At 44.7% G+C, this 25,273-nt stretch overlaps 1 protein-coding gene across 1 annotated transcript in view; it reads right to left on the bottom strand.

The window, feature by feature from the left end:
* NEMP2 (nuclear envelope integral membrane protein 2) overlaps nucleotides 1-22,680 on the bottom strand; it is a 66,743-nt gene extending 44,063 nt beyond the window's left edge. Inside the window, exons 1-4 of the mRNA XM_075831258.1 lie at nucleotides 22,348-22,680; nucleotides 17,592-17,701; nucleotides 13,416-13,638; nucleotides 7,218-7,287 (exon numbers count right to left, since the gene is read on the bottom strand). Coding sequence (XP_075687373.1) covers nucleotides 7,218-7,287; nucleotides 13,416-13,638; nucleotides 17,592-17,701; nucleotides 22,348-22,438 — 494 coding nt within the window. The 5' untranslated portion in view covers nucleotides 22,439-22,680. The remainder of the gene's footprint in view (nucleotides 1-7,217; nucleotides 7,288-13,415; nucleotides 13,639-17,591; nucleotides 17,702-22,347) is intronic.
* Between the last annotated feature and the right edge of the window lie 2,593 nt (nucleotides 22,681-25,273).

Raw genomic sequence — 25,273 nt, 5'->3', positions numbered from 1 at the left:
GCAGAATAAAGTTAACATGTAATTTATAACGCATGGTGAACGCTGTATAAAAAAAACTAAAAAAGCTGTGCCAGAATTGCGTTTTTTTGTTTACCTGGCATCCCAAAAAATAGGATAAAAAGGTGATCAAAAAGTTGCATGTACCCCAAAATGGTACCAATAATAACTACAGCTCGTCCCACAACAGACCAGCCCTCATACCACTACGTCTATGAAAAAATAAAATTAGTTAAGGCTCCAATAAGTCAGGAAATAAAAAAATATGCGGTTGTGCCGGCCCGAGGGGAACGTTTCTTCTGTTTCAAGAGGCGATTTATCTAGGACCTAAAATTAGGGAACCAGGAAGGGCAGGGCCCAAACATATCTGCTGGAAGCGACGGTGCCCGTATTATACCAGGACAACACTTTCCCAGTAAAATTCCCCAAACTGCAAAGGTGCGGAGTGTGGACCAAAAGGTGGATAAGAAAGGACGCCATATATCAGTGCGACACCGGCCTGTGCAGAAAGAATTGCTTCACAGCGTAATACACATCTATGGATCATTTTATTATTTTTTTACCCCATTATTATGCCACCTGACTATGCCCCTTATCTACTCCGCCCGGCTTACATGTACCCCAACATTATAAACGGAAACACCAGCAATACTCAAACAAATCTACTACCAAGCAGGGGAAAAATATAGGGAAGAATATAAATTTTTAATTTGCACCATCCGCAGCGCAATCATTTATGGAAAAGACCTGTGGGGTGAAAATGCTCACTACACCCCTTAATAAATGCCTTGAGGGGTGCAGTTTCCATAATGGGGTCACTTCTCAGGGGTTTCTTTTTATTATTTCACATCTGAGCCTCTGCAGTTGTGAACCAAAACTTCGTAAATCGCCAAATTAGGCCTCAATTTGAAATGGTACGCTTTCAATCCTGAGCCTGGTCGAATGTCCAGGCAAAAGATTAGTGCCCCATGTAGGATGATTCTAAAACCTGGAAAACCAGCGTAATAATTAGAGAGCTGTCTTGTTATGGTGGCACAAGCCGGGCACCACGTATTGGCATATCTATGGAAAAAAATCCAATTTTCACTCTGCAACATCGAGTGCACACTAATTTCTACAAAACACCTGCAGGGTTAAAATGCTTACTACACCCCTAGGTAAATGCATTGAGGGGCGTAGTTTCCAAAATTGGGTCACTTCTGGGGGGTTTCCACTGATTTAGGCCCACAGGCACCCAGAAACCAATCCAGCAACATCTGCACTCCAAATGGCGGTCCTTCCCTTCTGAACCCTGCCGTTTGCCCAAACAGCAATTTATGACCACATATGGGGTATTGCCGTACTCGGGAGAAATTGCTTTAATAATGTTGGGTTCTTTTTTTCCTTTATTTGTTGAGAAAATGAAAACATTTGCGCTAAAACTACGTCTTATTGAAGAAAAAGGATTGTTTTTATTTTCACTGCCCAAGTCTAATAAATTCTATGAAACATCTGTGGGGTCAAAATGCTTGCTACACCCCTAGATGAATTCCTCAAGAGGTGTAGTTTCCTAAATGGAGTAACTTTTTGGGCGTTTTCATTGTTTTGTCCCCTCAGGGGCTTTGCAAATGTGACCTGGCCTCCGCAAACCATTCCTGCTAAATGTGATCTCCAAAAGCCAAATAGCGCTCTTTCCCTTCTAAGCCCTGCCGTGTGTCCAAACAGCCGGTTATTACCATATGTGGGGTATTGTTTTACTCGGGAGAAATTGCTTTACAGATTTTGTGGTGCTTTTTCTCCTTTAGTCCTTGTGGAAATGATAAAAAAAATCACTAAACCTACATCTTCTTTGAAAAAATTTAGATTTTCATTTTCACGGCCTACTTCCAATAATTTCTGTAAAAAAACTGTGCGGTCAAAATGCTCACTATACCCCTAGATAATTTCCTTGAGGTGTGTAGTTTCCCAGATGGTGTCACTTTTGGGGGATTTTTACTGTTTTGGCACCGCAAGAGCCCTTCAAACCTGACATGGTGCCTAAAATATATTCTAACAAAAATAAGGCCCTAAAATCCTCTAGGTGCTCCTTTGCTCCTGAGGCCGGTGCTTCAGTCCAGTAGCATGCTACAGCCACATGTGGGATATTTCCTAAAACTGCAGAAACTGGGCAACAAATATTGAGTTGCATTTCTCTGGTAAAACTTTCTGTGTTATAAAAAAAATTGTATTACAAATTTATTTCTGCAAAAAAATATGAAATTTGTAAATTTCACCTCTACTTTGCTTTAATTCCTGTGAAATGTGTAAAGGGTTAAGACATTTTATAAATGCTGTTTTGAATACTTTGAAGGGTGAAGTTTTTAAAATGGGGTGACTTTTTGGGGGTTTCTAATATATAAGGCCCTCAAAGCCACTTCACAACTGAACTGGCCCCTGTAAAAATAGCCTTTTGAAATTTTCTTGAAAATGTGAGAAATTGCTGCTAAAGTTCTAAGCCTTGTAACATCCTAGAAAAATAAAAGGATGTTCAAAAAATGATGTCAATCTAATGTAGACATATGGGGGATGTTAATTAGCAACAATTTTGTGTGGTATAACTGCCTGTCTTACAAGCAGATACATTTAAATTGAGAAAAATGCTAATTTTTGCAATTTTTCGCTAATTTTTGGTGTCTTTCACAATTAAATACTGAACATATCGAGCAAATTTTGCCAGTAACTTAAAGAGGCTCTGTCACCAGATTTTGCAACCCCTATCTGCTATTGCAGTAGATAAGCGCTGCAATGTAGATTACAGTAAAGTTTTTATTTTTAAAAAACGAGCATTTTTGGCCAAGTTATGACCATTTTTGTATTTATGCAAATGAGGCTTGCAAAAGTCCAAGTGGGCGTGTTTAAAGTAAAAGTCCAAGTGGGCGTGTATTATGTGCGTACATCGAGGCGTTTTTACTACTTTTACTAGCTGGGCGTTCTGACGAGAAGTATCATCCACTTCTCTTCAGAACGCCCAGCTTCTGGCAGTGCAGACACAGCCGTGTTCTCGAGAGATCACGCTGTGTCGTCACTCACAGGTCCTGCATCGTGTCGGACGAGCGAGGACACATCGGCACCAGAGGCTACAGTTGATTCTGCAGCAGCATCGGCGTTTGCAGGTAAGTCGCTACTTACCTGCAAACGCCGATGCTGCTGCAGAATCAACTGTAGCCTCTGGTGCCGATGTGTCCTCGCTCGTCCGACACGATGCAGGACCTGTGAGTGACGACACAGCGTGATCTCTCGAGAACACGGCTGTGTCTGCACTGCCAGAAGCTGGGCGTTCTGAAGAGAAGTGGATGATTCTTCTCGTCAGAACGCCCAGCTAGTAAAAGTAGTAAAAACGCCTCGATGTACGCACATAATACACGCCCACTTGGACTTTTACTTTAAACACGCCCACTTGGACTTTTGCAAGCCTCATTTGCATAAATACAAAAATGGTCATAACTTGGCCAAAAATGCTCGTTTTTTAAAAATAAAAACTTTACTGTAATCTACATTGCAGTGCCTATCTGCTGCAATAGCAGATAGGGGTTGCAAAATCTGGTGACAGAGCTTCTTTAAAGTGCAATGTGTCACGAGAAAACAATCTCAGAATCGCTTGGATAGGTCGACGTTATTACCACATAAAGTGACACGTCAGATTTGAAAAATGAGGCTCTGTCAGGAAGGTCAAAAGTGGCTAAAGGGAAGGGGAAGGGGTTAAGACATGTTTTGAAAATGGAAAATTAAAATTTTTCATAGACATAAGTATTCAGACCCTTTGCTATGACACTTGAAATTTAGCTATGGGGGCCTCCCATTTCTCTAGATCACATTTTAAGTGATTCTACACCTTGATTGGAGTACGTCTGTGGTAAATTAATTTAACTGGACATTATTTGTAAATACACATCCCTGTCTTTATAAGGTCTCACAGCTGACAATGCATATCAGAGCAAAAAACAAGCCAAGAGGAGGAAAGAACCACCTGTAGAGCTCAGAGACAGGACTGTGTGGAGGCACAAATCTGGAGAAGGGTACAAAAAAAATTCTGCTGCACTGAAAGATTCCAAGAGCACAGTGGCCTCCATAATTCTTAATGGAAGAAGTTTGGAACAACCAGGACTCTTCTGGCTGCCCCACCAAATGAAGTAATCAGGGGAGAAGAGCCTTGGTAAGAGAGGTGACCAATAACCCAATGGCCATTCTGGCTAAGCTACAAAGGTCACGTGTGCAGTTGATGGGAGAAAGTTCCAGAAGGTCAACAACCACTGCAGGACTCCAACAATCTGGGCTTTATGGCAGAATGGCCAGAAAGAAGCCCCTCCTCAATAAAAGACACATGAAAGCGCCTAAAGGACTCTCAGACTTTGAGAAACAAGATTCTGTGGTCTTCTGAAACCAATATTGAACTTTATGGCTTCAATTCTAAGCGTCATGTCTGGAGGAAACCAGGCACTGCTCATCACCTGCCCAATACCATCCCTACAGTGAAGCATGGTTATAGCATCCATGGCCGCAGACCGTCGGGTTTACTCACCCCCCGGCGGCCGCAGCCAAGGATCTGTGAGCCCTGGCTCGTATATCTTTCCCAGGAGACGCCAGTGCTCACTTCCGCTCTGGTCCGCTGTGTCCCGTAGGGTGCGCGTGCACACGCTCGTTCTGGCCTTAAAGGGCCAGCGCGCACACATGGGAATTGTCATAATCAACTAGCCCATAATTCCCTGGACTATAAGAAGGGCACTGCCCCTTTGCTCATTGCCTGAGCGTTGTTGGTATTCCCATGTCAGTCTTGCAAATGGTCCCTTAGTGTTATCCTGTTCCTGTTGTTACCCGTGCCCTGCTACCTGTATCCTGTGCGGTGTCATTGTTCCTGAGCCTGTTAGTGTTGGAGTCGTGTCCTATTGCACCTGCTGTCTTCTGCCACGTCCAGTGTCTTCTGCCACGTCTGGCGCAACCTTCTGCACCTGCTGTCATCTGCCACGTCTGGCATAACCTGCTGCACCCACCTCTATCCGTGCTAAAGCCTCGGCCACTGTCTGGACTATTCAGGTACCCTAGAACGGGACTTTGTATTGATTGGGTGCTCTGTTGCTTGGCCAGCTGCCTCCCCGCTATGGCGGTGCGGCCTAGTGGGTCCATATACCCACAGACCGTGACAATGGTGGTACTGCATAATGCTGTGGGGGTGTTTTTCAGCAGCTGGGACAGGGAAACTGGTCAGGGTTGAAGGAAAGATGAATGGAGCAAAGTACTGAAATTTGAAAAAACTGCGATTCCTACATTGTTTTTTTAGTTTTAGTTTTTATGGCTTTCGTGCTGCGGTTAAAATGACAACTTAACATTATTCCGCGGCTCAATATGATTATGGTGATACCAAGTTTATATATATTTTTTTATATTTTATTACTTAAAAAAACATTTTTTTTGTTTCACCACATTCTGACAGCCATAACTTAAAATTTTTTCCGTGGGTTGAGCGGTGTGAGAGCTTATTCTTTTGCAGGACGAGCTGTAGTTTTTAATGGTATGATTTTTTGGTTCGTACAACTTTTTTTTTTTTCTCCCTACTAATAACTTTATGAATTATTTTTTTTACATATTTTATTAGTCCCCCTAGGAGACTTGAACCAGCGATCGTTAGATCACTGGTACAATATACTGCAATACTAATGTATTGCAGTATATTCCCATTTTCACAGGCTTCTGTTAAGCGGTGCCAGAGACACGGCTTAACAGAGGCAGACCTGGGGGTCTTCATTAGGCCCCTGGGCTGCCATGACAACTACCGGCACCCCCCGATCGCGGTGTGGGGGCGCCGATTTGTCAGAGGTGGACTCCCCCTCTTTTCACTGCTTCGGATGCTGCGGTCGCGATTGACAGCAGCATTTGAGGAGTCAAAAGGCCAGGAACAGCACGATTGCTGTTCCCGGCCGTTAGTCCCGGGTGTCAGCTGTAAAACACAGCTGACACCCACAGCATATGGAGCGCGCTCAGCCCGTGAGCCCTCTCCATACTTCCCTAAGACGCTTATCACGTACATGTGCGTGATAATGCGGCAAAGGTTTAATCCTGATCCAGAGTGCTCTAGATCTCAGACTGGGCAAAATGTTCCAACAGGACAATGACCCTAAGCTCACAGCCAAGACAACACAGGAGTGGTTTAGGGACAACTCTGTGAATGTCCTTGAGTTGCCCAGCCAGAGCCCTGACTTGAACACAATCGAACATCTCTGGAGAGACCTGAAAATGGCTGTCCACCGCCGGACCCCATCCAACCTGACAGAGCTTGAGAGGATCTACAGAGAAGAATGGCAGAAAATCCAAATGCATTGTATCTCTGTATGTTCCATTCACTTAACTTTTTATACGCCTGGGTCTGTATGGTGTAGTGATGCAACGTTTTGCAACTCATTTTTAACGTTATAAATATTAGCATTTCATAATTGTGTCTACATCCTGGACAAGCAGTAAATAACTCCCACTCCATGATGCAAATAGCACAAAATTCTGGCCCAAATTGTTAATAAATATGTCACAAAACAGATTAGACATTATTTTGGGTAAAATGCAGCAAACAAAAAAAGGCAAAAACACATTGATGTATGTGGGCCTTAGTTTCCAGTAAAATCGTTAAGAGAAGAGACCCACACAACCTTCTATTTTTGGAACTGAAGATGAAATTCTGAATGTGTATGTTAAAAATGTAAATAAAAGCACTTCAAAACATCTTGCAAATGTATAGTGTTTATTCAACAGGACATGTGCAACATGTCTCTGAGGTCGTTATCAAGCTTGATAAAGACCTTATAGAGGTTGAAACGTTGCACATGCCTTGGTATATAAACAAAATGGGGGGAATTTATTATTTGTCTATGCCAGTTGTCTGCTGTAAAAAAGTCACAATTGCCTCAAAAGTCACAATTTGTGCAAACAATTTGGACTTTTGAGGCATTTGCTCTGATCATGCTCACTTTACAATTTACAGCATAAATTGGCGTAAATTATAGCGAAAAACATACTCCGGCTCATACCATTTTTTTTCTAGATTTTTTTTATTGAAAAGGTTTTCTGACCGGGACTTTGACAGCTATGCAGTCCATCATTGAATGGATTACTGTGGTTGTGCTGCAGAGTTTTACTTGAATGTGTACATTAGACATCTCATATACATTGAAAATGGTGTGCAAATTACCATTTATTCATTATCCATTGGCACATACCTACTCAGTTTAGCAGCAAAGCAGAACAGCAAGATGGCAATTGAGACTGCGAAGATTCGAATACTAAACCCTAGTGGGAAAATGTGTATAAAACAACACAAATAAAACAGAAAATATGAAGAACTGTTCAATAATAAAAATACTTCCATTAAAGGTAAAGACATGTAAAGAGACTGTCTGGTCGGACAGTTAGTTTAACTATAAGCTGTACTAGTAAAAATAAGCTAGTTGATGCATCTGCACTACTTGAAGGCTACAGACACCTTTGACATGCCAAACATCATTTTTATATAGAGCATGTTAGGAATAGAATCTTCATTCCTTCATTTATTTTCAACCTGCTTCTAGTTGCAGACTTTTCACCTGGATGTGAGTACTGCAGCTCCAGGATGCTGCTGCCCTCACTAGCTCTCGTGTATCAGTACAGCTTTACCCCTATACTGCTTTATTCTTCTGCAGCCCATGAGAGAACTCTTCTTCCTTGTGCTGGTAGATACAGATGCTGCAAAGAATTTCCTCCCTCTGCAGTCTGCTGTGTTACACAGTATGTGCGATTTCTCCCCCTTCTCCCTGTAGACTGCTATTTTTGCTTTTCTCCTATCTACACTATGATACAATTCAGCCTGTGTTCTGTGAGCCCAGAGCTAAGCAGAGCTGGGCAGAGGGCGGTCATGACGGGTTTGGGCTAGGAATTGTTGCTTGGAGGTTGGGAGCATTAGGGGTGGAGTTAGGGGATGTTTATATAGGGGATAAGTAGGGAAGCCATTTGATGGCTTGAATTTTTTTTTTTTAGGAGATGTGTGGAGCCAGTGTCAGTGTAGCAGTTAGTATTCTTGTCAGTTGTAGGGCCTAGATTTGACATGGAGGGTTTAGAGCTCTCCTCTCTCCAGCTCTTACACTGTCCGTAGCAGTGACACGCCTCCTTGCCAGTTCGGCAGAAGACTGATCTTGTCAGCTGAAGTGTGAAAGCGTGCGCGCGCACACTGCCTCCTCTATCTTGCTGTAACAATGTCCGTATCTGATTGGACAGTGTCACAGCGATGTTACACGCCCCATTGATAGTTCAGTGGGTTATTAAAATATCGGGCGCCAAATATAACAGCACTGATATCTAAATAACGGAGGAAAGTTGTTCCTGGTATTTCCAATAAGATTGCTGATTCCTTATCTTGAATGCAGTGATGATAGTTTTCGTTTGCTATCTCCAGAGGCAGAGAGTGTTTCTGTTTCTTTCCCCGAACATCTTTGGAGGGTGGTGTCGATCGCCTGATATTGTGGGCGAAGCGTTCACGGCCCCTACTACGTGGGATGCTTATACCAAGATCTGGATGAGATGGTTCCAGCTAGAGGATTCTTGGCTTTTCACAGGGGAGTCTTTTTAGTACTTTAGAGGGGATGTTTTGTTTTCTGTTATCTCTTATGGAAAGTGGGACTTCAGCTTCCTCAGTTGTTAACTAAGATTCATGATGGGGAAATTGTGTCCGGTGGGGTGTTTTCTGCGTTTCATGTCTCTGCGTCCTCAGGGGTTTTCCTCTTTTCTGGTGCATGCAGACGGTTCAGTGTTGTCGCGATATCAATTTATTTTGGTTTTTAAGAAATGAGTACAGAGTTTGTGACTTTCACATCTGGATTACAGCTCACATTCTTTTAGGATTGGTGCCGCTACTGAGGCTTGTCATTTTTGGCCTGACACTGCATCAGTTAAGAGGATTGGCCATTGGGAGTCTAGCCGTTTTCGTTCCTGTTAGGCCGCATTTGCTAGAATGTTGATTTCTTTATCTTGGGGCTATTTTGGTTGAGGAGGTCACTTATGTCCTGGTTGTTTAATTTTCCTTTACTTTCAGGTTCTGCAAAATGTGTGGTCTGGATTATTGGACATTCCTATATTTACTGCGCTGAAAAGCATGCTAGTGTGCTCCCGACTCGTAGGTAACTGGGTTTTGATAAGTATGAGGTACACTGGTTTGGAGTTCGTGGCTTGACCTGGGATCAGGTAAAGCCTTTGTTTCAAGATGCACTTAGGTCCTGGGGTCCTCCTGGTATTTTGATAGTTCATGCAGGGGGTAATGACATTGGGAGCTATCCCATGCGGAACCTTATTAAGAACATTAAGAGTGACTTCTTATGTTTTTAGACACCCATTCTGGGCTTCTGATTATCTGGTCCAAAATCATACAGTGGGTAAAATGGCGCAATGCGCTGTCAGTGTCGGCACTGAATAGGAATAGGGTTAAGATTAATAAGAGGATGGCTAAGTTTGTCCGGTTAAATGGTGGGTTGGTAGTTCGTCACCGACTGTTGGAGGATCGTGGATCTTACATTGGTAAGGACAGGGTTCACTTGACCGTTGTGGGCCTGGAAGTTTTTAATTTTGGGCTGAAGAAAAAGCCTGGAGTTGGGTTTTCAGGTTTGGCGGCGTATGAAAACTTGAGGAGTCAAGTTTTCATGCTGTGGCAGGTCCTTTGCAACGGTATCTTATGTTTTTATATATTGCTGTCTCAGGGTATGTTCACACGACCTATTTTCAGATGTAATGGAGGCGTTTTACGCCTGGAATTACGCCTGAAAAGACGTCTCCAATACGTTGGCAAACATCTGCCCATTGCTTGCAAAGGGTTTTACGATGTTCTGTGCAGACGAGCTGTAATTTTACGCGTCGCTGTCAAAAGACGCGCGTAAAATTACGCCTGCATCAAAGAAGTGCAGGACACTTCTTGGGACGTAATTGGAACAGTTTTTCATTGACTCCATTGAAAAACAGCTCCAATTACGTCCGTAATGGACGCCGCGAAAAACGCGTGCACTTGTAAAAACTTCTGAAATACAGGAGCTGTTTTCTCCTGAAAACAGCTCCGTAATTTCAGACGTATTTGGCGTTTGCGTGTGAACATACCCTTAGACACAATATATTGGATTTTATTTTAAAGCTATGGATTTGGGCTTCTCTAAGGGGCGGACCCTGGGAAGTGTGGTGTTTTAGCATACCCACGGTGACGCCACTGTAGCTTATATGGCCATGGCTAGTGGTTTAAGGGTATTGCTTTATTTATGTTTGGAGGTTGTCAAGGATTTAGCCACACAAATGTTAATGTTAATTATTATTAATATAATATGCTTATACTTGTTTTTATATATTTTTCAGGTTCTGTAAAAGAAAACATTTAATAAAGCTGTGACAAGCACCTTCCAATTTTATTTGTGTCATTGTATATTTATTAGATAGGATGGTGTTTGTGTGGCCCCTTGTCGCCCTTGTACCATTATGCCATCCCTGAAGTTGCTTTCCCCTCTCTGCCATGTACGAGCCCCTACCATTTCCTGCTGGTATCTCTAACACAGAGAAGGGAGGGGGAGAACAGTTGACGTTAGGTCCGAACAGGAGCAGCGTGCTGTGAGATCTCTGTCAGAAGCTGCAGGACAACCAGCAATGTGAGGACGTTACACAGAATCTACAGCAGCAAAGTGAAGAATCTTCATCAAACCTACACTGTGTGAACAAGGTCTAAAGTTTTACGGTTTCTGGATCTCTGGGATTTTTGGTCTATTCAGTTATGGTCGTAATGTGAAGATATGTGCATGTAGACATAAGCATAAGTGGCATGTATAAACTATGCAAATCTTGAACTTTTATTTTTAGGAGGTGTTGTGAATATCAGACTCTGCTTGGGTTAGGCTTTTAGCAACAAACTTAAAATTGTATGCATTTTTTTTAACCAAATGTTACGCTTTTATGCAAAATTGCATGAAGGCACACGTGAGTATAAAGTGGCAGGTATCTACTTTCATAAAATATATGGGTATAGGAGTATAATATGTTTTTCATAAATAAAGAACTCGCAGCACTCCAGTGTTTGTTGAAAATGTAAAAAGTGGTTTAGGGTTCACATCAGCGTTCCATTCATCGGTTCCGTTCAACCTTAAAGGGGTTCTCCGAGATAAAATGACTATGTGTTAATGCTTGTAATTTATAAATGTAAATACATTTGTAATATACTAACATTGTCCAAAGTGGCCCCGTTTCCAGATCCTACTGTGGGGTACTTGACGGGTGACGTCCCTCTCTGGCCGCTGTGTTGATCTTCAATTCTATTGCGGGTATACGACACGTCACTTGTGACGTGCCCTGTATGGGCTGTTCTATTATAATGCGCATGCGCGGTCCCTGCTGTTATCTCGAGAACTGCAGGGACCGCGAGAACAGCAGGGACCGCGCATGCGCGTTACGGGCTGTGAGGCAGAACAGCCCATACACGGCACATCACAAGTAAAGAATTGAAGTTCAAGACCAGAGCCAGTGCAGAGAGTGACGTCGCCCATCAAGTACCCCACGGCAGGATCTGGAAACGGGGCCACTTTGGAAAATGTAAGTATATTACAAATGTATTTACATTTAAAAATTACAAGCATTAACACAAAGTCATTTAAGCTCGGACAACTTGAAACCTTTCTTTTGTTTTGTCCCACTAGGGGACTTGAGGGCCTGCACCTCTGATCTTTAGGGCTGATTCAGACGAACGTTGCGTTTTTGCGCGCACAAAAAACGCGGCGTTTTGCGCGCGCAAAAAACGCGGCGTTTTGCGCGCGCAAAAACCACTTGGCAGCTGCGTGTGTCATCCGTGTATGATGCGCGGCTGCGTGATTTTCGCGCAGCCGCCATCATAGAGATGAGTCTAGTCGACGTCAGTCACTGTCCAGGGTGCTGAAAGAGTTAACTGATCGGCAGTAACTCTTTCAGCACCCTCGACAGTGAATGCCGATCACAATATCGAGAAACCTGTTAAAAAAAAAGAAAAAGTTCGTACTTACCGAGAACTTCCCTCCCGGCCGTTGCCTTGGTGACGCGCCTCTCTTGACATCGGGCCCCACCTCTCTGGATGACGCCGCAGTCCATGTGACCGCTGCAGCCTGTGCTTGGCCTGTGATTGGCTGGAGCTGTCACTTGGACTGAATTGTCATCCCGGGAGGTCAGACTGGAGGAAGAAGCCGGGAGATATCGGTAAGTCAGAACTTCTTTTTTTTTTTACACGTTCATGTATATTGGGATCGGAAGTCACTGTCCAGGGTGCTGAAACAGTTTAACTCTTTCAGCAGCCTGGACAGTAACTATCTCCTGACGTCGGGTACCGGAAATTTTTTTGCCGGGTTCGGCCAAAACGAGTTCGGCCGAACCCGGTGGAGTTCGGCCGAACCCGGTGGAGTTCGGCCGAACCCGGTGGAGTTCGGTTCGGTTGTCCGGGTTCGCTCATCTCAAAGACACTCCGTTTGGATGTTTGGAAACAGAAAAGCACGTGGTGCTTTTCTGTTTACATTCATTCTTTTGACAGCTGTTGCGCGAATCACGCAGTTCGCACGGAAGTGCTTCCGTGCGGCATGCGTGGTTTTCACGCACCCATTGACTTCAATGGGTGCGTGATGCGTGCAAAACGCCCAAAGAACAGACATGTTGTGACTTTTTTTCAGCGGACTCACGCTGAGCAAAAATCACGGACATGTCTGCACGGCCCCATAGACACATATAGGTCCGTGCAACGCGCGTGCAAATCACGCGCGTTGCACGGACGTTTTTCACGTTCGTCTGAATAAAGCCTAAAGCTCTGAATCCTCCAACCAGGGAGTATGGGTTTTGCCACGCAATATGAAAACTAAGCCCACAGAGAGCTCAGGTATCCGATCCTTCTTGATACTGGTTTTCTTAATGTGTACCTGTAAAGTTTTTAAACATTTCATTGCTGTTTTCTAGTTGAAAATATAAGCATATTTATAATGTATAGTAATTACCGATATCCTCCAGCTGTCTCTTCTTCACTCCTATCCCCTTCTGGTTTGCCCGCTGTTATAGGAGCTCTGATACAGATTCGAAGGAAAACAGGTGCATAATGCGTGTATGCTCCCGATGCAAGATTCTGTTAGTATAGAATAGTGGCGCTGCCGAGAGGCATAAGCTGGAGCTCCTAAAGGCTGATTGGCTGAGCTGCCGGGCAGTCGTGCTCGGCAGCACGGGAACTACTCTGGGCACAGTTTTTTTAGTTCATGTCTGACCCTTGAAGTGACCGCCCATATGCAATGTCAGCCATAATCAACATCTTCGGCTGAAACAGGACCATATATAGTGTTTGAATTGTATTTCCTAGCAGGATTAAACTATGCATTTAATTTTTTTGGACAAACTTCGGAGGTACACTTTAATGAAATACTCACAAATCTTCCTGATTGTTATACGGTAAACTGTTGTTGTACTGCTAACTTTTAAATGAAAGCAGAAGTCTTTGTCTAGTCGGTTGACATGAATGAGCACATCTTTGGAGTCTCTTGGTTTCCAGATATGATGTAGCCAGCAGGAAATATAAGCATGAAAATCCTCTGTTTGAGAGCAGTTTTGTTGTAGTGATACACAAACCCTTTCCGTACTTTGGACATGAATCTAGAAAGAAAAAAATGGTTATTGGGCAACGGTGATAAACGGAAACCATTAGCAACTTTTCCGTCACCATTGAGATCAATGGTGAGGGAAACGGAAGCGAAGGTTGCAGTTTGCCTTTCCGTTGAGGGGTTAACCCGACGGAAACCTTCGACGGAACCCCTCAACGAAAGGGCAACGCTGATGTGAACACAGCCTAACCCGACGGAAACCTCAGACGGAACCCCTCAACGAAAGGGCAATGGTGATGTGAACACAGCCTAACCCGACGGAAACCTCCGACGGAACCCCTCAACCAAAGGGCAACCATGATGTGAACACAGCCTAACATAAATAGCATAAGATGATTCTAGTATAGTGAACTCCTGCTTAGGGAGTGGTTCAAAAGCGTAGCCATAGCACTTGTGTGGCGAAACAGAGTTGCAATCACGACCACTTGTGGGGTCTTTCAGTGCCCTGGAGGAAACTTTGTGTTCTGCCGTGCAGAACTAAGCCTGTATACAACAATTGTCATCACTCAATAGTAAACAGGGAATGAGAAGGCAGGCGAGGGGTGCACTCCTCAAGAATATGCCAGACCCAAACATTAGTTCAAACCCTGTAATAAGCCAATTGTCCTAAGTCCGCTTTCATGCGGTGACAATACGGGCGCATTTTCGTTGTTGCAGAAACAACACCTGGTCTTCCTGTGGTTCAAGTGCACTGAACTTAGATCAACAGAGGATCCTATGGTGATCTAAATCTGGATCAGTAAAACAAAGGAGAAGCGGGTGTAATAAGGACGTTAAAATAAAATATGTCCGTATTGTGTCCATGTGAAAGTGGTCTCAGGAATGTTAACATGTTGTGACCAACCATATCAGTTTTTGCTGCGGTTTCGAAAAACCGCTTAGTTTTTGCCACTTTTTTGCGAAAATCACAGCAAAAAACACAATATGACCACAATGTGTGAATTTGGCCATATTACAGCTCCATTTTGTGCAGAGCCGTAACAGGGTTCTCATTGTAGTGCATGGGGCTTTTACTGCATCTCTGTATGCCCCTAATTCCATACCGAGGTTTTATTTGTCTTATTTCACACTAATCGAAAAAATTTTTTAAAAAGAATTGTGCCATGCATCATCAAATGTCTTATATACATTGTTTCTAGAAGAGGACAGCTCCATATATACGGCACCAGATTGAGCCTGTACAAAAGCACATTCCGCCACTAGATCCACTCTCTTGTATGCTAATTATTTTAATGAAAACTGAAAGGGATGCCAGTAGGTTTTTCCCCTCCCTTGCGCCAGGATGCGCTCCTAAATTTGATTAATCAAAAATCTATGGAAGAGAAGACTGCCCTAAGGGCAGATTCAGACGAACGTTGCGTTTTTGCACGCGCAAACAACGCAGCGTTTTGCGCGCGCAAAAAACATTTGACAGCTGCGTGTGTCATCCGTGTATGATGCGCGGCTGCGTGATTTTCGCGCAGCCGCCATCATAGAGATGAGGCTAGTCGACGCCCGTCACTGTCCAAGGTGCTGAAAGAGCTAACTGATCAGCAGTAACTCTTTCAGCACCCTCGACAGTGAATGCCGAACACAATATACAGCAACCTGTTAAAAAAAAAGTTTGTACTTACCGAGAACTTCCCTCCCGGCCATTGCCTTGGTGACGCGCCTCTCTTGACATCGGCCCCACCTCCCTGGATGACACGGCAGTCCATGTGACCGCTGCAGCCTGTGCTTGGCTGGAGCTGTCACTTGGACTGAATTGTCATCCCGGGAGGTCAGACTGGAGGAAGAAGCCGGGAGTTATCGGTAAGTCAGAACGTAGTTTTTTTTTTACAGGTTCATGTATATTGGGATCGGAATTTTTTTGCCGGGTTCGGTTCGGTTGTCCGGGTTCGCTCATCTAAAAAGACACTCCGTTTGGATGTTTGGAAACATTCATCCTTTTGACAGCTGGTGCGCTGTTTCAGTCGGTTCGCACGGAAGTGCTTCCGTGCGACCTGCGTGGTTTTCACACACCCATTGACTTCAATGGGTGCGTGATGTGCGAAATACGCGGAGATATTGAACATGTCGCGTTTTTTGCGCAGCTGACAAACGCTGCGCAAAAAGCACGGACTGTCTGTACTGCCCCATAGACTTGTATTGGTCTGTGCGTGGCGCGTGAAAACCACGCTGGCCGCACAGACCGAATACACGTTCGTGTGAATCCCCCCTAAGGCTGGCTCCCACGTATCGTAAACGCTGCAGAATTCCCGTACAGAAATTCTGCAGCATTTACAGTTGCAGCAAAGTGAATGAAATCTAGAAAAGCTCATGCCCACACTGAGGGAAAAAAAACGTAGAAAAGTTGTGCGGAAAGTGTTGTGAGGTGCAATTCCGCAGTATGTCATTTTATGCTGCGTGTTCTGTGCGGAGATGCTGCGTGTTTGGCCGATAGACTTGAATCGGGAGCAGAAATTCCGCAACAGGTTTGTGTTGCGGTTTGTACAGCATTTTCACAGCAGAAACGCAGTAAAAAACGCTAGAAATCAGTAGGTGCACATATACTTTAATCAATGTGTAACACTAAATCTGCAGGTAAAACAGCTGTGAGAACAACCGCCGCATTTCCGCAGCCATATGCTCAGAAAAATGCACTATTTGATGCGGATTTCTGTGATAGATTTACCAATGTTTTTTTGGTTTTTGTTTAGAACCTTCTACAGATTTAGGGCTTGTCCACAAACAACGGAATTGCTGCAGAAATTTTCTGCAGCAATTCCGTTGAAAGTCAAAGGCTTTCCGCTGCGGCAAAAATGCACCATTTCCTGCGGTTTTTACGGCACAAAATGGTGCGGAAATTTCTGAGTTTTTTTCCAGTGTTAGGAGATGTAGACATCTCCTCTGAAAAACACAGCAATTTTGCACACTTTCCGTAGCAGGAATTGACATGCTGCGGTCTGAAAAATATGCACCGTAGGTCATTTTAGGTTCAGTAATCTTACGCAGCACGTGCATGAGATTTGTTAAATCTCATCCACTATGCTGTTACTGCATTCTGCTGCGTTTTTTCCGGCCGAACCCAAAAATTGAGGCCTTGGGCTCTGTTCACACTGAGTTTTTTTTACACGTTTTTTTGCCGCGGAAACCATGACAAAAAAAGGCCGAAATTGCCTCCCATTGTTTTCAATGGGAGGTGGAGGTTTTTTTTCCCGCGAGCAGAAAAAAGGGACACGGGAAAAAGAAGCGACATGCCCTATCTTGAGTAGTTTTCCACCTCAAAAACCCCATTATAATCAATGGGAGACAGAAAAAACGCTGCGAACGCCCTATGTGTTTTTTGACACGTTTTATGTCAAAAAGCGCTCGCGGTTTTTCTCTTTGCCTGTTGAAGAAATAGGTAAAAAAAAACGCGCCAAGAATCGCGGCAAAAAAGGCCTGTGGTGCAAAACCACTTAAAAAAAACCAGAGCTGATTTTTCCAGGCAGAATTTTCTGCCTGCAAAAAACTCAGTGTGAACATACCCTTACTGTTGTAGAATTTCTGCAGCGTCTCCAGTGTGGGAACATACCCTAAGGAGCCCCACACACGAGCCATGAGTCCGTACGTCGGCCGCATTTCCCGGACCGAACACACTGCAGGGAGCCGGGCTCCTAGCATCATAGTTATCTATGACGCTAGGTGTCACTGCCTCCCCGCGGAACTACTGTCCCGTACTGTAATCATGTTTTCAGTATGGGACAGTTGTCCCGCAGCGAGGCAGTGACACCTGGCATCATAGATAACTATGATAACTCCCTGCAGTGTGTTTGGTCCGGGAATTGCGGCTGACGTACGGACCGTTTATCACGGACCGAACACGCTCGTGTGTGTGAGGCTCCTAAAAGTGCTGTGAAGAAAATTCAATCACGATTTGTAAGCATTAACAGTACATAAACATAGTTCCAAAGTCTAATCATGATTTCATGTCATATACTTTACCTGAAGGACTGACCACACCAAGTCTGGACTCCATTTTGGCTTATAACAGAAGCAGTGATCCTCTGTTTTATCAACCACAAGGCCGTCATTTAAAAATGTACATACATCATCTACAAAGAAAAACAGAAAAATCCATGTGTAAAATGTTCCACAATGTATCGAATGTATAGAACTTTTTTGATTTTCGTCCCCTCAGAAGGCCATGCACTTAAAAGAGTTATCCGTGGACCAAAAATTGCATTGCAATAATATATTTATGTGAAACGAAGTAACTTACTAATATACTTTAATGAAAAATTCTCTGCTAAATGGTGCAGTTGAAACCTAACCTCATGAATTATTCAGGAAGTGCTGGAGCTTTTCTAAGGCCTCATTTACACGAACGTGATATACGTCCGTGAGACTCGGGTGCTTTTCACGCGGGTCGCACGGACCTATACAAGTCTATGGGGGCATGCAGACAGTCCGTGAGTTTTGCTCAGCGTGAGTGCGCTGAAAAAAACTCACGACATGTTCTAAAAATCTGCGTTTTTCGCGCATCACGCACCCATTGAAGTCAATGGGTGCGTGAAAACCACGAAGGTCGTACGGAAGCACTTCCGTGCGAACTGCGTGATTCGCGCAAGAGCTGTCAAACTGAATGTAAACAGAAAAGCACCATGTGCTTTTCTGTTTACAAACATCCGAACGGAGTGTCTTAGAGATGACCGAACCGAACTTCACCGGGTTCGGCCAAACTCGTTTTGACCGAACCCGGCAGGAGACAGTCACTGTCCAGGGTGCTCAAAGAGTTAAACTGTTTCAGCACCCTAGACAGTGACTTCCGATCCCAATATACATGAACGTGTAAAAAAAAAAAAAAGTTCTGACTTACCGATAACTCCCGGCTTCTTCCTCCAGTCTGACCTCCCGGGATGACAATTCAGTCCAAGTGACAGCTGCAGCCAATCACAAGCCAAGCACAGGCTGCAGCGGTCACATGGACTGCCGCGTCATCCAGGGAGGTGGGGCCAGATGTCAAGAGAGGCGCGTCACCAAGGATGCGTCACCAAGGCAACGGCCGGGAAGTTCTCGGTAAGTACGAACCTCTTTTTTTTTAAACAGGTTACTCGATATGGTGATCGGAATTCACTGTCGAGGGTGCTGAAAGAGTTACTGCCGATCAGTTAACTCTTTCAGCACCATGGACAGTGACTGACGTCGACTAGCCTCATCTTTATGATGGCGGCTGCGCGAAAATCACGCAGCCGCGCATCATACACCGATGACACCCGGAGCTGTCAAGTGCCTTTTGCGCACGCAAAACGCTGCGTTTTTTTGCCTGCGCAAAACGCACACGCTCGTGTAAATGAGGCCTAAAAGTGATGACGCTCCAACACAGCCCCACGTGACTAAGCTCTTGCTTCATGTGCTGTTCGTGTACATGACCACAAGGGGCTGTCACATTGCCTATTGCTTGAGTCCCGAGCAGAGCATCAACTTGCGATCTGCTCGGGACTCCAGCACTGCTCCCGACGTCAATTCAGGAGTTTCCTATCGCTGGAGTCCTCGAGCAGAGCATCAGCTGATGCTCTGCCTGGGGACTCCACAACTTCTGCCCATGTCACTGTCCATATATGGACAATGACGTTGGCAGAGCAGTACTGGAGTCCCCGAGCAGAGCATCAGCTGATGCTCTGCCTGGGGACTCCACAACTTCTGCCGACGTCACTGTCACTGTCCATATATGGACAATAACATCGGCAGCACTACTGTAGTCTCGGAGCAAACCATCAGCTGATGCTCTGCTTGGGGACTCCACAACTTCTGCCCACGTCATTGTCACTGTCCATATATGGACAATGACGTGGGCAGAAGTCCTGGATTCCCCGAGCAAAGCATCAGCTGATGCTCTGCTCCGGGACTCCATTAGTGTTGCCGACGTCATTGTCCATATATGGACAGTGACGTGGGCAGAAGTTGTGGAGTCGCCAGGCAGAGCATCATCTAATGCTCTGCTCCGGGACTCCAGTACTACTCTGCCAACATCATTGTCCATATATGGACAGTCACAATGACATGGGCAGAAGTTGTGGAGTCCCCAGTTTGCTCCGGGACTCCAGTACTGCTCTGCCGACGTCATTATCCATATAGTGTTGCCGACGTCATTGTCCATATATGGACAGTGATGTGGGCAGAAGTTGTGGAGTCCCCAGGCAGAGTATCAGCTGATGCTCTGCTCCGGGACTCCAGTACTACTCTGCCGACATCATTGTCCATATATGGACAGTCACAATGACATGGGCAGAAGTTGTGGAGTCGCCAGTTTGCTCCGGGACTCCAGTACTGCTCTGCCGACGTCATTATCCATATAGTGTTGCCGACGTCATTGTCCATATATGGACAGTGATGTGGGCAGAAGTTGTGGAGTCCCCAGGCAGAGTATCAGCTGATGCTCTGCTCCGGGACTCCAGTACTACTCTGCCGACTTCATTGTCCATACATGGACAGTTACAATGACATGGGCAGAAGTTGTGGAGTCCCCAGGTAAAGCATCAGCTGATCCTCTGCTCGGGGACTCTAGTACTGCTCTGCCGATGTCATTGTCCATATATGGATAGTGACAGTGACGTGGGCAGAATTGTGAAGTCCCCAAGCAGAGCATCAGCTGATGCTCTGCCGACATCATTGTCCATATATGGACAGTTACAATGACATGGGCACAAGTTGTGGAGTCCCGAGGAAGAGCATCAGCTGATGCTCTGCTCGGGGACTCCAGTACTGCTCTGCCAACGTCATTGTCCATATATGGACAGTGACGTGGGCAGAAGTTGTGGAGTCCCCAGGCAGAGCATCAGCTGATGCTCTGCTCCAGGACTCCAGTACTACTCGGCCGACATCATTGTCCATATATGGACAGTTACACTGACATGGGCAGAAGTTGTGGAGTCCCCAAGCAGAGCATCAGCTGTTGCTTTGCTCCGCGACTCCAGTACTGCTCTGTCGACGTCATTGTCCATATATGGACAGTGACGTGGGCAGAAGTTGTAGAGTCTCCATGCAGAGCATCAGCTGATGTTCTGCTCGGGGACTCCAGTACTACTCTGCCGACGTCATTGTCCATGTATGGATAGTTACAATGACATGGGCCGAAGTTGTGGTGTCTCCAGGCAGAGCATCAGCTGATGCTCTGCTCGGGGATTTCAGCGATAGGAAACCCCTGAATTGACCAAATATGGACGTCGGGAGCAGTGCTGGAGTCCCGAGCAGAGTGCTAGTTGATGCTCTGCTCGGGACTCAAGCAATAGGCAATGTGACAGCCCCTTGCGATCATGTTCACGAACAGCACATGAAGCAAGAGCTCAGTCACGTGGGGCTGTGTCGGAGCGTCCTCATTATTAGAAAAGCTCCAGCACTTCCTGAATAATTCATGAGGTTTGAACTGCACCATTTAGCAGAGAATTTTTAAATAAAGTATATTAGTAAGTTACTTCGTTTCACATAAATATATTATTGCAATGCAATTTTTGGTCCCCGGATAACCCCTTTAAGGCTATGTTCACACGGGGTATTTTGCAGAGTTTTTTGACGCGGAAACCGCGTCGCAAAACTCGGCAAAAACGGCCCGAGAACGCCTCCCATTGATTTCAATGGGAGGCGTCGGCGTCTTTTTCCCGCGAGCAGTAAAACTGCCTCGCGGGAAAAAGAAGCGACATGCCCTATCTTCGGGCGCTTCCGCCTCTGACCTCCCATTGACTTCAATGGGAGGCAGGAGAAAGTGTATTTCTCGCTGTTTTATGCCCGCGGCGCTCAATGGCCGCAGGCGAAAAACGGCGCGATAATCGCCGCGAAAATCGGCGTGCAGGGAGAGGAATATCTGGCTCAAAGTTCCAAACGGAATTTTGAGGCAGATATTCCTCCCCCAAAATACTCCGTGTGAACATAGCCTAATAAGGCTCTGTTCACATCTGTGTCATTTCCGTTTTTCTGTTAATCACAGACGGGGATTCTTTAAAAACAAGGCTAACGTATCACATGTGAATTTCAGAATGAGATTGCAGAGCAGCACATCGCGGGTCATATGTTGTTGCGGAGTCCAGGCCAAAAAGAGATAAATACCGTTTATGCCTTGTCCCAAAACGCGGGAATAGTCATGAAACAATAGAGGGCAAAAATAAAAGAGACATCTCCGTTCTATTCCGCTCCTAAGTGATATTAGGGTCTATTTACACGCCGCGGTCAAATCACATCTTTTGGCACGATTTTTGCAAATTTGCTACAATATCGCATCATTTTAAGGAAATCATGCCAAAAAACGCCATACGACCGTGTGGTGTGAATAGACTCTTACACATCACAATTTTCGCACTGTTGGACCCAAGTAGACTGCAGCGCGGCATCAGCGCTAGCGTTAACCTATAAAGATAGCATGAAATCCCACGTGTACATGCGGTTTTCGTGAGACCACGATATCACAGGATTGTGCAATAATAACATTGTTTTTATATAAGTGGAAACTTGTGCACTAACATGTATTTCAACTCACAGCATGCTACATCACAGGTTGTATATAGGACAATATACGCCTCTAAACGCACTGGGTGATACATACAGCAGGCAGTTGGACCCCGTGCCGCAACACGTGATGTACAGTACATGAGTCATACGCTCACTGTTCACATTCATTAGCGGTCGGCATCCACCCAGCTGGGGTAGCAATCACGTGACGTCAGAAACCGGCAATCTACAAAAACAGGTAAACGGCCGCAGTGCCTACCTTGCTGCGTTGGCGCACTGGCCGTTACCGCGCTACAAACACTAATATAAAGTGACAGCGCCGTTCTAATATACGGCCCAACTACTTCCATCTTGCTTGCATGTTGTATTTAAACTGCCGCTTCGGAAGTCCGTGCAGATCAGACCAGCTCAGCCGAGTGCCGATTCCCATAAGTGTTATCTGGCAAACGCATTCTCACTTTGCCTTTCCTCAAGCGGAAGATCTTCTTTAACCATAGATTCTTATGTGTCTTCCGAACATTAGAGGTTTGTTTTACTGAAAACGTGCGTCTATGTTTCTGCGGGTCTCGGCTAACTGCGTGGGAATCCGGATTCTGGCTGGTATTGATTAGTTTGGGCTGCGGAACGCTGCTCTTCTGGGAAGTGTGACGAGGAAGTTGCGGTCTACTATTGGATGCAGTAATTATTCTATTGCACTACAGCATCCCACATTCTGCTGTATTTTTACTATCTTTTACACTAGCGGCACCCTCCCGTAATACCGCAAAAAAGTCTCATGTAAACACACCCCTAGTGCAGTACTTATTGTATTTGCACTACTAAGGGTGAGTTCCCACAATGCAGATTTGCTGCAGATTTTGAATGCGTTTTTAAAGCAAAAGCTAGAAACGGAACCTAAACAGAAGAAACCTATAAATGGAGGCCTTATAGCTCTGCTCTCCTGGATTCTGGTTTTGGCTTACAGAATCTGCAGCAAATCTGCGCTGTGGGAACCCAGCCTAAATACTGCAGATTTTCCCCAACTGATTTAGTTGTGGGAAATCCACAGCATAATGGTAAATTAACACGTAATAAAGTAGCCACAAAGTGGATGAGATTTGGATAAATCTCACCCACACTCTGCAGAAATACTCAAGTTGACCTGCGCTGTGTTTTTCTAATCCGCAGCAATTGTATTTGTTTAAAGGGTTATTCCCAAGTTGATAAATGGAGCTATGAAGCTCCCCCATGTAAAAATAAGAAGTTTTCTAATTACCTGTCCGTCGTCCAGCGATGTCGTTTTCTTGATATCCTTGATTGAAGTCCACGTCGGTCCCTCTTTGTATCCTGCTCGTTGCCTAGGTTCCCGGCCACCGCTATTTACATGGAAGGCACCCGTCGCGAGGAGAAGTCTGCGCTCCGCTAAAGGAAAGTGTGTGTGTGTGTTTGTGTATATATGGATGTGTTTGTGTATATGTGTGTTTATGTGTGTGTATATATTGGTGTATTTGTGTGTATATGTTTGTGTGTATATTTTTGTGTGTGTGTTTGTGTATATCTGTTTGTGTGTGTTTATGTGTGTGTGTGTATATATATGGGTGTGTTTGTGTGTGTGTGTTTTTGTATATGTGTGTTTGTGTATGTGTTTATGTACGTATGTTTGTGTGTATGTGTGTTTTTTTTGGTTGTGTGTGTGTGTGTTTGTGTATATATGGGTGTGTTTGTGTATATATGGGTGTGTTTGTGTACATGTGTGTGTTTGTGTACATGTGTGTGTTTGTGTATATGTGTGTTTTGTGTATATATGGGTGTGTTGTGTGTGTGTGTATATATGGGTGTGTTTGTGTATATATGGGTGTGTTTGTGTACGTGTGTTTGTGTATATGTTTGTGTGTATATGTTTGTGTGTTTTTGTATATGTGTGTGTTTGTGTATATATGGGTGTGTTTGTGTACATGTGTGTGTGGTTTTTTGAGTTTGTGTGTGTGTTTGTGTATATATGGGTGTGTTTGTGCATGTGTATATGTTCGTGTGTTTGTGTATATGCGCGCGTGCGCGAGTATAATTATCGGTATTGTTCACATTGATACATCTTCGATTCGTTGGACTACTGCGTAGATCTACGTTTTTTCAAATTTTAATAAAATGGTTAACGAGGGTTTTGTGGGGGATTTCTTATTTCAATAAAAAAAAATTGTATGTGTGTTTTTTTTTCAAGCTTTATTAGTGCCTAGATAATGGTAGTTGGCTGATTGACAGCATCCATTATTAAGGCGGTACTTAGTGTTAGCCGGTGCAGAAGCTAGCACTAACCACCCATTATTACCCCGGTACCCACCACCACCAGGGTTGCTGGGATGAGCTTGGTACGATCCGGTACCCGACCATCTGTTATGATGGTCGGGCACTGGGGCGGCCGCAGGCTGGTATTATGAGGCTGGGAAGGGCCAAAAACAGTGGACCTTCCCACCCTTGTAATGCTAGGCTGCTGCTGCTGTGTTGTATCGGGCTGGTTATAAAAATGGGGGGGACCCCCACGTCGTTTTATTTTTAAATTTAACAATAGACGTTGGGTCTCCCACAGTTTTAATAACCAGCCATATACAAGGCCGCAGCAGCCTGGCATTACACGGGTGGGAAGGGCCACTGGTTTAGTACATTCCCAGGCTAATAACACTGTTGTTTGTGGCTGGTTATGATAAATTGGGTGGAACCCCATGTCTTTTTAATAAAAATAATAAATAAATAATAATAAAAAAATGACGTGGGGTCCCCCTCACTTTTATAACCAGCCAGATACAACACAGCAGCAGCAGCCTAGCATTACAAGGGTGGGAAGGTCCACTGTTTTTGGCCCTTCCAAGCCTCATAATACCAGCCTGCGGCCGCCCCAGAGCCCGACCATCACAACAGATGGTCGGGTACTGGATCGTACCTGGCTCTTCCCGGCACCCCTGGTGGTGGTGGGTACCGGGGTAATAATGGTGTTTAGTGTTAGCCTCTGTACCGGCTAACACTAAGGCTCCCCTTAGTAATGGACGTTGTCACTCAGACCGCGGCCATTACTAAAGTGGTAGTAATAAAACTTGAAAAGACAAAGATATAGATAAAATATTTTATTGAAATAAAGCACCCCCAACACAACCCTCATTAACCATTTTATTGTAGAAAAAAAAAAAACTCTTCTACGTAGTCCTCGAAACCGA

The sequence above is a fragment of the Rhinoderma darwinii genome, chromosome 6 (assembly GCF_050947455.1).
Source record: "Rhinoderma darwinii isolate aRhiDar2 chromosome 6, aRhiDar2.hap1, whole genome shotgun sequence".
NCBI classification, from domain to species: Eukaryota; Metazoa; Chordata; class Amphibia; order Anura; family Rhinodermatidae; genus Rhinoderma; species Rhinoderma darwinii.
This window is presented reverse-complemented; position numbering and strand designations above follow the sequence as displayed.